At 43.9% G+C, this 17,413-nt stretch overlaps 1 protein-coding gene across 1 annotated transcript in view; it reads left to right on the top strand.

The window, feature by feature from the left end:
• Positions 1-12,568: 12,568 nt before the first annotated feature.
• Positions 12,569-17,413, top strand: part of LOC128716219 (cell adhesion molecule Dscam2) — a 31,477-nt gene continuing 26,632 nt past the window's right edge. The window contains exons 1-6 of the mRNA XM_053811138.1: positions 12,569-12,605; positions 12,870-13,098; positions 16,205-16,347; positions 16,556-16,717; positions 16,779-16,928; positions 17,110-17,230. Coding sequence (XP_053667113.1) covers positions 12,569-12,605; positions 12,870-13,098; positions 16,205-16,347; positions 16,556-16,717; positions 16,779-16,928; positions 17,110-17,230 — 842 coding nt within the window. The remainder of the gene's footprint in view (positions 12,606-12,869; positions 13,099-16,204; positions 16,348-16,555; positions 16,718-16,778; positions 16,929-17,109; positions 17,231-17,413) is intronic.

Below are 17,413 nucleotides of genomic sequence, written 5' to 3'. Positions count from 1 at the left end.
TTTCTGTATCAGCATGTGTGCACATATACAGTGATTGACAGAAAAGATCGGTGCAATGAAAAACATTGTATACTTTGATCTAACAATATAATAAACTTCAAGTTTTTTATGTAATTCAGTTAACAGTTGATGTGCTATTTGGCAAACGATTGTTTAAATATCAACTTTAAAGTTGGTTTAAATATTATATCAAATGTCAAATAAATCAACAAAACGATACACAACAATGACTTATTTTTATCTTCTCTTGTCTCTTGTTCTCTTCTCTTGTTTGTCTTGTTTCTTGTTTGTTTTGACAATAAACACAACATAACATGGATTTTTTTTAGTATTATTTTAAAACAGACCAGTCTATCCATACTATATAAACAAATAAACTATTAAAAAAGTTTTATTTTAAATGGCATACGAAAATGTCGGATTGAGATACGAATTTTTATTCGAAAAGAACGAATGATCGTCTTCCAGTTCGCTCAGTTCTTTACAAAGAACGAACCGGTTCGCTCAAGTTCATGCAAAACTAATCATTTACTCAACTCTAATCACTACTACACATGTCAGCTGAAGGTAGTTTTCCTAGTTAGAGGTATTAGCATTAATTATAGACGAAAAGTTCGTAAAAGAACTGAATCAAGTACTGAAACCAAAGAAGGAGTGAGTGTAATCTTAGTTAGTGAGCGATTTATTTTGCATCTTTGCGAAGTGTTTTTGAGAATAATTTGCGATTTAACCCTGTCATAATGCTATAAATCATTGCAGAGTTATAAAACTTATTGCATAAGTCCATAATATTGAGTGAGTGTGTGAAAGAGTTAACTAATTGCAATACTTTACAAATATGAAGTTCATTCCATTCCTAAAAACTAATTTACATAGGAAAGTTTGGACCAAATAAGCTACCGTGGTGGAGGCAACACCTTGACTCGACCTAAACTCGACCTAAAACTCGACTTAATAAACAAGAATATATTTCGAATCTACCCTCATCTCTACTTAAATAAAGTTATTGCTACAAAAACCTTGAATTCCTGGTTGGAGTTCCTTATAATCGTTACTTCAAGTAAGAGTTTTTTATTGTCTAAAATTCATATGTAGGTCAAATCCTGCTAATGCTCGAGAGAAAACAGTTCGTGTCGCGTCACATCCATCCGGCACTGTGCAGGGCACTCTCGTTCTAGCCGAACTGTGTGTATCCTTAATGTATCCCTTTTTTTTTTTGGAAGATGAGTCGCCCCTCCCACAGCCGTCCCCCGTCACCCGCCACCGGCAATTGCAGCACATATACCACGCAAGAGTACGGTACGATGATGCTCCGATTGCGCCTCGAGAATGACAACACGGCACACACATCCACAGTGCCTATCATTTTGCCGCGTTTCACCCGGCGTACCGTTGGCCGGTTCGTCTCTCGCACGCCCGTGCGAAACTACTTCAACAAATTGGCGAACCGGTACATGGAACAGCCAGGCCGAACGCCTCCTGACCGCTGCCACCTTCCGTCCCACCATTTATACACATGCGAGAATGTGAATGAGAATGAGAAGCGACATCTCGCTACACATACGGCACCTGTAGGGTGGGTGTTTTGGGAGGTGGGAGAGCGATGAGGGGGGGAGAAAGAGGTGGTGTACCAACACACCCACACACACATACACAGATACGACACACTGCGAGGGCAAACGCGTGCGCGCTCGCGCGGCGCTGAAGTGGCGGAGACGCTCCCGGAAGGTGCTTTCGTACACAGACACATGATGGAAATTTGTTTATATATCATGTATCATTCCGAAAGGATTCTTAGCTAGAGAGGATATGATTCTATTTGAAATGATATAGTTGGCGGTTGCCGTTCGTAGCGCGAGGACGTGTACGGTCTGGGCGAATCCACAGGCCAGCCAAGGCGCGCCGTTGCAGTGGTACACGGTACGCGGGAACGTCGCGATTCTCGCGTGAGCTTTGTGGGGGGTAGGGTGGGGTGGGGTTGTGGGGGGGAATGTTGGAACAGTGTGTGTGTGCCGGTGAGTGAAACCAGGTTTAAGCTGGTGCGCATCAGTTGGTGCTTGGGAGACTGTTTCCCATTGTTTTGAAGATCCACTTCAAACCGTTCGCTTGGCGAGGACTTTGGTTGGCGATGCCGTGGAAGTTTGCACCAGTGCATCGTGTGTTTGTGTGAATGAAGGGGAGAGAAGGACTGTAAGCACCGGCTTAATTTCTCGCGAACATGTGGCGTGCACCCACACATCCCGTCCAGTGACGGGACCAAATGCGGGACGCGATTGCGATTGTGTTGCAGCGAAAGTGAGCGACGGTGTGTGCACATTCTTCAACCCCTTTCCGTGCGCGCCAGATCCTTTTGATCCGGTTGTTGCCTTGTCACTTCAACCAGCATCGCCGGTACTACAGTCCGCTCCGTACACTGCACTCCGCTTTACGCGTCTGCGAACAGTCGTCCTTTTGCTGAAAAGGTACATTATCACTTTGCTACACATGCCCCCCAACCCACCCCACCCTTCACCCCCCTTAAACCCGGCCAGGGATTCCTCGGTGCTATCACTCTGATTTTATTATTTCCCTCCGGCTCGTCACACCACCCCTTAGCACACCTTTCCGGCGAGACCGTCCGTCGGAGCGGTGGAGCTATGTATATTGTACCGAGCCAGGGCCGTGTTAGAAAGGCGACGGCCTGTATCATCATCCCCGCATCGCTGTTTGGATCTCATCACACCGTAAGCCCTCATCACAACTCTCATCTGCCGCTTTCGGCCGGTAGCCAGGACATCCTTTGCTTACACAACACAACCCACAGGGGCAAAGGGAAGCGGAAAACGAGATTGATACGCATCGTTAAACATGTGCCACACACGAAGTGACAGGGCAGGGTTGTTGTTGTTGTTGCTGTTGTGCGAAATGATAAGTAATGTTAATTTGTGTAGTGCGCTGTGAGTTAGCGGAAACGGTTTAAATCACTGACACGAAGCGCAAAAAAAAATCGGATGTTGCCAATCCATCGGATGCGATATGCTGCGTACGGTAAAGAATTTCCACTCGTTAATGTTTGGAGGGGGTAAATGGGTGTTGCAAAGGGGAATGGAAAGTAGAATTCCCGGCACTTCATCCCGCACTCTTCACAACACTGTTCCACTCATGGCCACAGTTACACATAACCTGGTCCGGTACAAGCAGCAAATAATTGTCTACCTCAGCCTAACTCTAACACTCATTCCCCCCTTTCAGTCACACATACATGCACACACACACACATACACACAGAGGGATAGACGGAGGGTTGTGGTGGATGGGAATCAGCGCGTGCAGTGAAGTGAAGTGAGCAGAGTCCATGTGTTTGCTCAACAGTTTTCTCGAGTGTGTACTCTAGTCCTTTCCCAGACCCGACGACCGGAAAGAAAGGGGGGAGTTTGGGGAGCGGGGGTGCATGAAAGGGAAGGGATGATACTCGAGCGAGAGATGATTTTATTGCTCTTCGGTTTCGTACTTTTGAATAATTATGTGAATTGCAGTCGTGCACACCGCAACCATTGTCCACCCGGTGCCGCAACGTGCTGCCAAAAATGCGATACCGCTTTACCAGCCTGCAACAGTACATAAGTGGATACATAGTGGGTAGTTTTTAGAGAGGACAGAGGGAGGACACACGGTATCTATATCCCGCAAACTTCGTTACAATACAGATCCCCCGATCGGATTGGGATCGAGTGCCCGACGGTTGAGCTATCAGCAGGCACCGAAGCACCGGGTGTCAGTTCATTTGAATCGCTGCACCATCGTGCATCGTGGACGGTCGTCCGGCGGTGTGTAAGGAAACCCGGTTTGCCACCAAAAAAAAAACCCCGCCACTGTTCGTCGGTGTGTTGTGGAAAGTGAAAGCGATTCGCCTGCTTTAAGCCCAACCTCCCGGTTTCCGGGAAAAACTATTTCGCTACGCTCCTACGTCGTACGTCCCACGAGCAATACGAGGATAAAAGACACAATAAAAAGACACACAAATGTGACACCCTGTTAATTCTATCCAACGCCGTACGGAACGCGTACGAGCTGACGTGACAAATAAGTGAATGTGGAGATGAAACAAAACAAAAAAAAGATGCACTCACTCACCGGACAATGACTCAAATCGGGCCACGGTGACGGTTGATGGTGAGAAGGGAAAAGAGAACAGCAACAAACAAGAAAAGCTAGTACCGGAAGCAATTGAATGCTCCCCCCTTCCCCCACCCACCAAAACAACCGGTCTGGCTGATGTGTACGGCGAAAGATTAGCGAAACCGGGAGATAAATGGGAAAATATGGGACAACAATAACAACGGACAAATACACACACACGTACGCACACGTGGATACACACACACACACACATACTCACGAGCGCTCATCGCAACAACTGAATGGAGCTGTGTGAGTGGTTGGAAAACAGGAAAACTCACGGCAAAAAAAGGCCGGAGGAGGAAGGATAATTGGTCTCATTTATATCCTTTTTGCTTTCGTCTGCTGCTGCCACTACCCTCCCACGGCTGTGAGCAGCAGCGAGAGCTAGTTTCATTTTGATTCCTGTTTGCGTCCTTTCCTTTTTCATTCGCGTGTGCCGTCATCATTTCCTTTTTGCATGTTTTTTTGCGTGTTTGCCGCCGGCCGGGGGAGCAAAAACAACAGAAATAAAAAAGCGAAGCAGCGAATTCGCCACCCGGCAGCAAGGTGCGGGAACGGACGGGAATAAAACGGCGAACCCTACAAGCACGTGCGGCACACTGTGCGGCCAGGTGCAACAGTGCAGCTGGAGTGTAATAAAGTGATGAGATAATAATGCACACACGAGTTCTTCATTTCACGGCACAGCGCTGATGAGTACAAAATGATTATGATAATGAAATAGCATAATAGGAGTGCCGCGGTGGAGTGGAGTGGCTGTTGTTGGCGCGACTACGTGCGCCAAGCCGTGTGTGGAATTGGAATTCTTTCCCCCCTCCATTTTTGTTTCGAGTTGTGTGCAGTGTTGTGTGCGTATTGTACGTACTTCTTTTTCTTGTTAGGGGCTGTTTAACGTCAACCCTACAACCGGGGGGGCAGGGCAGGGCGTGCGGAAACGGAAATGAAGTGAATCAGTTGCCGGTCGGCGTGACAGTGTGAATCAGTGTGCGGTAATGCGTACAACGGACGGATGCAAATGGGCGATTATGTAGACAGATAGAAGAACTTGGTAGTTATCGCTGCGGTGTATTATTATGAATCTATACATTAATTAAGGTAAGTATCGTTTCCCGAAACACGATGGTTGAGATTAAACATTGGGTTGTTGGACAATATTCTTCATGGTTTTTCATTGAAATAAATTTCCACGTAGTGGGCTTGCCTTTGATCGGGAAAATCCACTGGTGCTGATATCAAATATCTTTTATTTTTCATAAATTATTAGTAAAATTGAAATTGATAAAGCAATACACACACACACATACATACACAGCGAACAGATGGCATGTGAGAGATTATATTTTGATTAAGTATATGGATTTTTTGCGGTTTGATTGTAAGATTAACGTTTTTCGTTCCATTGTCCTGTAAATAATTGCGATTTTTGATATGTTATCTCGTAGGGTGTGTTTAACGAAAACATGTTATGTAGGTTTATCATTTCGGGGATGACTTACTTAAAAGTATTGTTTAAATAATCATAGAAAGTATAAAAATGTGATTTTTGCTCGTTAGCCGTGCCGCCATGCCGTGTCAAATTTATGTTAACGCCTTTAAAATCTTTTTTCTCAATCATCGAAACATTTTTTGTAGGCGTTTGAAGCGATCGCCTTCAGCGAATTCTTCTTGATCACCGCAGTTGAATCGAAGCGGCGTCCCCGGAGTGGCAATTTCATGTTTGAGAACAGAAAGATGTCACAGAAGGTCGAGTCCGAGAGTCCGAGAGGCTAAGGGGTCAGATTACGCTTGCTTCAAGCATGTCTTCCGCCATCTTCTTTTGATGTAGTTTTTGGAAAAATAATTTAACTCTCTTGGGACGAGTTGAAGCAGTCACACGTTTCATGCCCAATTGACATTCTAGAATCCTTCGAACCGTTTCGTGAGATACGCTTAAGTCATTGGCAATCTCTCGTAAACTAAAAAGATGGTTTTCAATCACCACCTTCTCGACTTTCTTGACGTTTTCATCAATCGACGGGCAAAGTGGGGCAAATCTTCAACGATGTCTTGACCCGCTACGAACGTTTTTTTTCCACTCGTTGGTTCGTGTTTTTGACGAAACATTCTCACGAGAAGCGTTTTGCAGTGTTTTCAGTGGTTCCGCAAAAGAAATTCCGTTCAAAACAGAAAAAATTCTGACAAATTCTTTGATTGATATTTTTCTACATTTTCGATATTTTTATAGCAGAAACAATTGCATGTCAAACTCATTCTAATTGACAGACAACGTCAAAAACTTGCATAACAATCGAGACCAGTTGTGTAAACATTCTAGTGAAGAAAACAAATTGAAATACATGTGAGATTCGAGATTCGCGTTTTTAATTAACAATTCCCGATACTTGTATGACAGAATGCATATTTAAAGTAAAGATTAAATATTTAATTTTTGAATAAACATATGTATAAAGGATCTTTTCTGTGAGATAAATAGATAGTTTCATTATTATTATTATATTAAACACAATTCCTTTATGCAATAATTTAATTCAGTTTGACACGTACTCTCCATACCTACGTTTGTGATTTAAATAATGTATCTTTATATCTTATAGAGTATATCTTTCTATTATATTGCGGTGGTAATTAAGCATATCGAATGAAGTTCAATATTTGTTATTCAAAACTGTATGAAGCTTCTGTTCAAAATGTGGCTAAAGTTTTGGTCGAAATTCAAGTATCTACTTACAGTTCTTTCGATATTCCCTCGGCACAGTTATGCCCATTCCAACTAGGGTCATGTGCAAAAACAAAACGGATGAATATTCAATTTCATGCAGATTGATAGCATCAGTTGACCATAACCTGGCAACATATTGTTCTCGACGAGTTCCATCTTTCCACGCAACCAGCTTGATCATGATGCCAAACATCACAAGACATCCCCAAATACATAGAATACGTACATCTCTGGTCCAATGGTACAACTTTTCCGATTTAGATTTATGACATTGTTTTTTTTCCGTCCCCAGCTACGAACAGAAGCGCCCCAAAAAATGTATGTATGTATGTATGGTCATATTTTTTTGCTTCCGCAAAACGTACGGTTGCCAAACGAAACGGGAAACGGTGCTAATCAAATCGGATGTGCGATGAGAATGATTGCCTAGCAGTGGTGGGACCTGTTGAAACTAAATGACTTAACAATTCGGTTAGTTTTGAAAGCAATCGCAGCTGTGAAGTGTGCTTTTGAACAAAATGAATGGTTTCCTTTTTTGTGTGTTGCAATCGGGTTTAGTTTTTATTGAAGCGTCAAAAAGCATAAACCACAGTTTTTATTCTGCGAAGAGATTGTTGGAAAATTTCTGGCACGCTCTCTTTAAAGGGTGTACTTTAACTAATGAAACACTCTAAACTACCGCACACAGTTAGCAAATCGACTGTTAGCTCTTTTATGTACGTAATCGATTGTCGAAACCACTTGATAAATTATATATTGTATAATGAAGATCGTGAAACAAGAGAACTCTGAGGTGCTAGAGGGTCATTAAGCCCGGTAAGTGGAACACCGGGCGTCTCCATCATTTTAGCATTTTTGCATGGAGACGCCCAGTATTTGTTAAATTAGTTTCATACTAAAAATCAATCACCAGGCGGCTCCATCCGTTTGTACTTTTTGCATGGAGACGCCTGGTGTTTTGTGAATTAATTGAAAAATTGATTTCTTTTCTCAAATAGCCTTGCCACTATGACTTTTTTATATGTTCTTCGTAAAAAAATTATCACACGTGATTTAAACTTTAGTTTTAAATATAGGTAATGTCAACAAATTACCAAATGGAACTGATTGCCAGCCCCTTACAATATATTAAATACATTTAAACTATTTTAAAATTGACAACAGTTACTTTGATTGAAGTAGTAATCGATAGGTCTTGTTATTTTCGAGTGTACGTAATAAAATTGTTTGACAATTGATTGAATTGTTAAAACAACTGAAATTAGGCTTTTTTTAAGCTCCTAATTAAACGCATCAATTATTTTACAGTTTTATTTACTTTGTATCAATTTGCTGAATTTTATGCACTATGACGCGCTGTCACCCGAATTGTACACTTGTTTTCGCGCTTCAAATAAAAGCAATTTAACGGAAACAAAAGACAACGAAAACCAATTATGAATACCTGCGGGGTTTCCAGGTGCCACAATTATAGCATAAGGACATTTCAAAGGGAGACTTCGTGCTTAAATAAATTAGATTTTCTAGGAAATTTGCACCCAAACTAGTGCTCAATTGATGTTGTCCGGTAAGACGATTAGACGAGCTTCAGAATTTGCAACTATTTTAAACTGTTGCCACTCTTAGTATTATCGCAGATTTATTGAACGTTCCAGAAACATTTAAACCGCGTTATGAGCACGCACGTAAATACATTTGATTAAGCAATAAATACGATGCCTTCCACACTCACCCTGAACGATGCCCAGCGGATGTGGTGAATACCAAACCCTTTATTATTGTACGATGTTTTCCATCATCAAATACAACATATCAAATACGCAACGGTTGGGTTTCCACGTGATTCCAGCATGATAACGCAGGCACGGCACACGTCGCGATACTTTGTCATGCTCATACTTCAAGCTCGCTCGATCACACTCCGGCGACCTCAGTTGCGCCCGTACAGTGTGGTGATTAAGTATTAATGAGACGTCTAACGATACACGTAATGCTATTCTCAAAACGTTCACTGCGTTCACCCGTTTTTTTTTTTTCATCCACGCCGCAATGCAAGTCCGTCCCGGCGGACTACCGAGCGCACATTCGAACGCAAAATGCCATTATTTTTGCACCCCAAACATGGCTGACTGAGAGGTGGAGGGGTGGAATGATAATCATGGCTTCGTATTATCACCAGCACACCAACGATAGTCGGCGCCGTTGTAACCGTTTGCTGATCTACGGTTTGGTTGATGTGTGCACGCGTGTGCGAAATCATTGCACGTAAGGGCGGAGAACTTCCCAGTTGAACGTAGGCGTTGCTTCCCACTTGACACGGAGCTCGGTCGCGACTCCACGTCGGCCAGTATCTTGGATGCTCTTTGTCTAACTGCTGCACATCCCCTCCACGAGCTGCTTCCATTGACAATTGCTTGGGGCGTTCATTTGAATTTTGAGCAGTGTAAGAGATGGTACGGCGAAGCAAAACATGAAAAACCCCCTACTCGTAACACCACTTCCCCGTCAGAACACGGGAAGGAATGAGAGCAAAGAGAGCTGGAAAAGTCTACGCGACATTGCGACTCGCAGCCGTAACTTATCGTGGAAAACACACACCAAAAAAAAAAAAATGCACGAGGAACTTCCATTGAAGATTTGCATTCAATCCAATCGCGACGGTTTTGTGCAGCGAACGGCACGAATAAGGTAGCGGCGGCTTGCTGCGGCTTCACTGTTCGGAAAGTAATCGCCATATGACGAAGTTTCACTGCGGGGGAAAGAGAGATGATGCCAACAAAACAAAAGTTTCCAAGGGCAAGCCTTTAACACATCGTTCGCCGGCTGCCAGTGTGGACGTGGCGCGACGGAGGTGGAATAAATTTTTGGTGAATCAAAAAACCATTTGTACTCCAACTTTTCCCATCACCATCTCGAAGTTTTCACTCGCAGCTGCAAAACCGCAACAGAAAAAAAAAACACACACACAAACGCTCATATCACAAAGGCTCTTCGACTCCAAGCGACTCGTGCTTCCGAACGGTTTGAACGAATGGTTGTCGCCTGCCCACCCCACCAGGTGCACCATCGTGTCTTCCATTTTCTATTTGTTTTTTGTTTTTAATGTTTGTGTGTGTGTGGTTTTTCTCTCTCACCCCTCCGCGATGGGAGTGCATCCCAAAAATGCATCCCGTAATGTATGTTTTTTTTTTGCACAGGCGGTGGCAAGTCAACGTGCCTTCCTTCCTGTCATTATCCTCGGGGGGTTTTGGTGGTTGTACTGTTCGCACAGTTGTGGTGCGGCTATTGTATCTTCGGTTCGGTACCCGGCACGCCGCACGCTGCGCCATTTGCCCGGTTTGCCTACGAGGGCTGCGACACGCCAGCACACAATGCCATTTACCGTACTGTCTTTGACACACGCCCTACTTCTCCTTCCGTCGCGGTTATCTTCCGCCCGTGCGGTTCAACCTGCCAGAGTTTTCGCCGAAGTTCTCGCCACACCACCATACTCAATGCCATGAATTATCAACAGCTAACGCAAGTGGATTGTAACGAAACACCACGGGTGGTAATTTGTCATTTGGTTGATTAAGAACTACGCTCGACATCGGTACACAGCGCACGGTGAGTTGGAGTGCCTGTGTTGTGTGTGCGTGTGTTGCAGGACGATTTTTGCCCCTACGGGCAATGCGTTAGATACTCGTACGTGTATGTGTCCACAACCATCCGTGTACCAGCTGGTGCGCATCGGTCCGGGTGCCATTTCGAATTTAAACATTCATGATTATCGTAATACATCGCGCGAAGGACATGGACCGTACACACTCTTCCACCGGGAAGCTGTACAGCACTGAAATTTGTAGTATGTGGTACCACATTCCACCGCACATACGCCCACTCCACCGTTCGTAGTATGGCGTAATAGTATATCAACCCGCTATATTATAGCACTAGATAAACATATCGGCAAAAGGTATCCAATCCGGTGGCGGGGTATAATATGCTATCATTTTTGCAGGTCATGTTCAGATAACAAATGTGTGCCACTAATGTTGAAGTTTGAAGTGAACGACACGGTCATTTTCAATATGAACTATTTGTAGAACGTAGAAATTGAATCGAAGCATTAGATTGGGAACCAAAATTTAATTTGTTGAAGCATGTTAAAACAGGGAATTTGACTTATTTTATATAATACAGTTTGAAAATGAAGGAATTCTTTACTCATCAGCTAGTTTATTGGTTCATAAAGCTTTAACTGCAACTGCAGTTATCCACAGTTTAAATAGTTGGTGTGTTTTAACAGGGTTTTACGATAGAATGGATATGGCGATCCCAACTTACTGATTATGATAAACGTGGAGTTTGATAGTGAAACACAAAACACTTTACGGAATTGCAAGAATAGGATACGAAATCGCACATTTTAGTGAATGTCAAATTGGTCATCCTGTTTGTCTACAAGTGGATTCAAAAGTTGAGATATGTTGTACCTAAACTTAACGAAATTTTAAACAAATGATGTGCAGAATGGGAAATAGAAATTATGTTCATTAATAACAAAACCTAGGAAAAAAATAGATTTTGACAGGATGGGTGAAAATAAAACTGATTGAAATTGCTCAGGAGCATATGTAGTAGGCGTTGATCGCCTCATGAAAGATATTAATTTGTGAACGAATTATCTGCTTATAGGTTCTCCTAAAATCTGTGTATTTGTTATTCTACGAAGTTATATTTAAGGCATCGAGACGTAATATCTGTGACACACTTGGTCGCGAATGTGCTGGAAGAGCTGGATTTTGATCCGTGGAGGTTAATATGACTCAAGTACACGGGAAAGTGCTGTGGGATTCGCATACAATGCGCTAAAGTGTGATCCGTAGAAAATATATTGCGTTACAAACAAGAAAACGGATAAGAGAACATTTGGTGTCAAATTACGCGGCACTGAAAGGAATTGTGTTTATTTACCATATATTCTATCCAAATAACTAATAAACTTTCCATCTGTTCTATTATTTCATTGTGTTTTTAAGCTTCGACAACTGTCGTTCGGAGGAATTTTTTTTAATTATTGAATAAACTTCCCCTGAAACTGAATGAACTCAATTTCCAAAATATCGCAAAATATTGCAAAATCGAGTACATCGAGTATCAAGTATGCGGGGATTTTGTGTATAGTAAAACCCTGTAGTTTCAGTGTTATTTTAAGTTATCCTAGATTTTTGAAGTTTTTATGATGATGCAAAATGACTTAACCGAGCTTGTAAGCGTATTGTGATCATTTTTTTTCGCGATTCTCAGCCTAAACGAATCAATTGTTATCAATAGACCGTTGAAATCTTTAAATTTGATGTAGACAGCTCGCAATAGAGCACATTTAGCTGGTCCCACCAGATATACAGAAGATTTCGTTAGGAATATTACAGTTAGTTGTCACTGAGTGAAGGAATGTACGCTTGGTACACAGTGGGAGGGAAAATAAATATACATTGTCCTTGGTTCAATTGGTTTTTGATTTTCACATTTCGGTAGTATTCGGTCTGCCACACTCGAAGCAATAGATTATTTCTCATATTTATTCCCACACGGGCTCATCCCATTACCATCACCGCACTATTCTCGATAGTAATACCCATGCTAGAGAGGAAAAGTTTTACAAAACAGCAATTCTTCTTCCATTTTCAGTATCGCCTAGGAATTATGGAAGCGGCAAGAGCAACACTATCACGATTGCCCGGTAAGTAGCGGTTGTTATTGTTCGTGTATTTACATACACAATGCTCTCGTTTGGTAGAAGAAGTACGGGCACGATCTTTCCCAAATCCGCACACTACCCTACGCCATTATTCCCAATCCACCCCCAAAATGGTGGGTAGCATATTAAGGGAGCTAGACAAATTTTGTTACGAACAGCAATAAATCCACTAATAAACTACCGCGTAACCTCATAAATCATACCACACCCCACACGCACCGTGCTTGCCCCGTCCATCGGACGCAGGTTTCGTGCACTGCCTAGCAATGGCGATACTCATCGAGCAGGCAGGGTATGCGCTGTCGTCGGAAAATCTTCAGATGCCCAACTTTCTGCACGAGCTTCCGTCGAGCGTGCTGTTCAGCAACGACACCGGCAACGCGCAGCTCGTCTGCCAGGCCTACGGTGGTCCGCAAATGATCATCCAGTGGATACTGAAGGACGGCAGCCTGGTGAGCAGCGTGCCGGGACTGAGGTAAGTGGAGCGAAAACTTTTCAGATCACATATCAAACACGAGATTATCGTCGGAGTTGGGACGATGCGTTTCGGCCACCGGGCCGAAATGGGGGACGGCTAAAGTTACCGTCGGCTAAACTACCCGCTACCCGTCCGCGGCGCACCGCGCCGTTTTGATACGTGAATTATTAATTAAAGATGAAAGGCGCAACGGAACGGTGAAATAAACTACAGGAAGAGGATCCCAGCACGGGCACGTAAGCGCACACATACCCCGGGTGCCATTTTCGGGCGCTCCTTGGAGTTTGTTCACACGAACCGTCACGCCGTTGGGTGGGCGCGCGTGTGTGTGGTTTGGAAAAAGTTTAGAAGACAACCAAAGTCACGATTTGCGGTTGCGACCTTTTTCCAACTGTCGACGCGCGTTTCATTCCACCCCGGCGACGGCGCATTTCCCACCGGGAAAACCACGCACCACGCTAACATGTAAACCGAAGTTTATTCGAAAACTCGACTCGAGGCACAAAAGCAAATTCTCCCCCCACCCCTTCCCCCCTCACACCACTGCACAACAGGTACGGAACAGTGCTCAGGCTGTCGGAACCAACGAAACAGCAGAACGCTGCCGCATTAATTCGTGCAAAACGCAATCTGAGCCGAAGCGCAGAGGGCGAAAGATGCCATTCTTTATGTTCTACCTCGTGATAGTACACTTGATTATGTGCGTGGCGCGTGTGTGGGCCTTCAGACCCACCCATTCGTGTGCGGGACATTATATACGGTGCATTATGTACCTGTTCAATCTACCGTAAACTTATCAGTCTTGATGCAATATTTATTGGGATTACGTGCGTGTGGCTGGGTCGGGGATGTACGTGGCCGTTGCGGGTTCGAAAACATCTTCGATACATGCAGAGACACACATACACATGAGGTGTGTGTGTGTGTAAGAATGTGCACACAGCCACCGTATTCGGAACCAGCTCGCAATGGCGAAACAACGGCAAGTATAAAGCATCCGGGATGAAGGATCTTTTCTTGGATTTTGTGCAGTGCTTTGATTGGCATCCGGTCACCACACAATACCGCTGGAGATGGCTTTGCTGGAAAGCGGATGATACAGTAACAGTCGATGGAGACGTTCGTTCGAGACAGAGAGCGATTGGAAGTTAGAATGTTGTGCTTCAGGAATCAATCGGTACGCCCCATCGTGTACGTCAACTACTTTGCTGTGTTTGCTAACTTTATTTTAATAAAAAAGCACCATAAAATTATATCTTAGATTAATTGAAATATTTCAAACTGAAATGTGTTAATGAGATTAAAAGAAAAAAGCTTTGATAAGTGGTATTTTGAAGAAGTTCAATTAATGGCTTTTTTGGATCTGAAGAATATTTTACAACGTATCGTGGTATTTAGCCTTAACACATGATTTACACAGCCAATCGGTCATCGTAAACCCACCCAAATGTCATCATCAACAGTCACTTTGACACCGTGAATCCACAATTCGTCAGCTAAAAAATGGCGTTGAAATGTTTGAATCGGTCACGGTAAATAGCCTTATTTTGATCTACCATAGTAAATACCTTATGAAAAACTATATTTTTAATGGTTAATATGACAATAATAATTTTATTTGGATTATTTTTCGCCAAACTTCAAACTTCAAAAAATTAAAATACCTCAAAGAATACAAACTCTTCGCGTGTTTGCGATGAATAAAATAATAAAAGTTATATTTTGTTATTTTAAGCATTAAAAATGTAATTTTGCCAATTTAACATAAAATCACAAAAATCATTTCATAAAAAAACGGGGAATATAAGGGGGAATACTAAAATAGTATACGATTACTAAAATATTACAAACCTAGTATAAGGGGCAATCCTCTTCATCGCATTTCATAAAAAAAGTCTCGTAGAAAAAGCCTCCGAAGCAATTGTCACCATCCAATTGCACGGTCACTGTTAAATGGTGTCCTCTTGGAACGCCACCCTGCTAGATTCAATTTAATATTTAAATAAAACTATCGAATACAGTGGCGAGGTTCCTAAGGAATTCTTGGATATACTTTCAATAACAATCACTTTGTGAATCTGTCAACCTCTCCTCCTCCTTCTCCTTCGACAGAATCCTTTGCCCGATGAAGGACAACTCCACTACCAACCAGCAATGTTTTATTACAGGGATTTAAAGTTCGAGTGAAGTTCGTTGGGACCATTTCGTGCGTCTTTGTATGTTGAAGTTGCACATTTGAACAGGAGAAATGGATTACCAAAAGCATTGTCTTCACCATCTAAATGTTTTACTTCAATGAATGAAACAATGAAGAATTGGTGAAACTATCTGTGAAAATCCAATTTCCTACCTGTTGTAACGTATTTTTGAAATAAAAACCCCTGTGACCATGCTGCAAAACAATTTCCTGCAGCTCAAAGGGCATTGCGCGTGTTTTGTTCCTTGCCTAAATGGATTCCAAATGGCTTCTTTCTGCAAATAAAGCTTCCAGGGTTTGCTGTAACACATCTCGAAGCATACAGCCAGATGCATGGTGTCTGTCAAAAATGCTGACAATAAACACATTACCGAACCAGCAGAAAATGCTAGATTTTTGCTTTGCCACAGCTAACGATTTGCATTTCAGCAATAATCAAATTGTGTACGTATATTGATCCAAATCCCGTTCGCTGGAACTGGAACCGATCGGTTGAAAAAAAAAACAGAGGAGCAGTAGCAGGAAAGGTGGCAGTAACAGAGAAAGGGGGGTGTGGTGGGCTAAGAAAGGAGAAGAAGCTCTCTAACAGCAATATATCTAGCGTGGTACCCATACAGGGCTATGTGTTGTATCACTCACCCAAAAATTCAGCATTGAATCAACATATGATTGCATTCCGCCCGACGTTCGTTGGGCAAATCCCCAACCCCAATGATGGTGCCGGGTGGTGATCCGTATTGTATCGCATGTGTATTTGCATGTATCGATGTCGGGCAATATTGACAATACATACGCAGCCCCGGTATATAGCTGGAAGACGGTACGCTGGGCTTCGGGACCGACGAGCGTACGGAGTCGCACATCTTCAACCCTCTAACCCATGGACTATGCTTTCCATCCCGTCAGGCAAGCGTTACCGAACGGAACACTCTACTTTCCCCCGTTCGCTGGCCATCTCTTTCGGACGGACGTGCACGATACGACCTATCGGTGCCGAATCAGCTACTCCTACTACGTACTGCTGAGCCACGACATCCGGGTACGAGCAGGTAAGTCGACATCGCCTGTCCAAAACCCCCCAGCCCCCCCCCGGATGGCGACACAACGACGACGACGACGACGATGAAGATCCTTGGAGCGTTCAGCCTCGCACATTAAACACTGATCTGAAACTTTGTTTTCCTTCTCGGTGAATGCTGTTATTCCTTGCCATCCAAACACACACACACACACACTCGCACGGTTCGATGCGGGCAGTGGTACGGCAACCGTACGAGGTGAAGGTGGAGAACGCGGATGTGACGCTCGCCAACACGGCCTTCCTGAAATGTTTCGTCTCGTCGCACGTGCGGGAATTCGTCCATGTGTCGTCATGGTTCGGCGAGAAGGAAATGCTGCTACCCGGCCGTTCCGACATTGGTGAGTAGCTGCCGGCCACTGTCACTCTTTGCAATGCTCACCACCACCCGCACCCCCACAGGCACACGGTATGTTGTCACAACGCCCGGCGGAGAGCTGTGCGTACGGAACGTCAACGAGGAGGACAGATTGAAGCGGTTCTCGTGCGTAACGGTCGACACGCTGACGGGCGAGCGCAAAACAAGCGACGCCATCCTGCTTACACTGAAAGGTACGTGAGCCCTGGTGTGCCAAACCCTCGCACTGCCCAGTGCCATCCGCATATCCGGGTATCGGAAGTTCTAACACTATTAAGCGCATCTCTCCATCCTTAATCGTTGCCCCCTTTTTTTTTTTTGTTTCCCACTTGCCTCCGTGATCGAAACCGTTCCGATGCATACGCACACACGTAGATAGCGCTCCGAACATGGCACCATCCACTAGCCAAAAGTCAGTAAGTGAGCTCACGGTCGGCAAGGGAAGCAGTGTGCAGTTACCGTGCAATGTCCAGGGAAATCCCGTTCCCAGCTTCTCGTAAGTATTTTCATCCCATTAACTTTGATAGCTCCAGCTGCAGTGTTTCCAGTAAGCCCTATGGTTCCCCCCACCCCCTCCCCCCGGTGCTCTATGCGCCTCCTCACAATGGGAACACAGGTTGCTCTGTATGTGCGAGACCGAGACCTAACCTAACAAATTTTCAGCCACAAACGCTTCCCC

This window comes from Anopheles marshallii, chromosome 3 (assembly GCF_943734725.1).
Source record: "Anopheles marshallii chromosome 3, idAnoMarsDA_429_01, whole genome shotgun sequence".
Taxonomy (NCBI): Eukaryota; Metazoa; Arthropoda; class Insecta; order Diptera; family Culicidae; genus Anopheles; species Anopheles marshallii.
The sequence above is the reverse complement of the archived record's forward strand: the minus strand, read 5'-3'. Positions and strand labels throughout refer to the sequence as shown.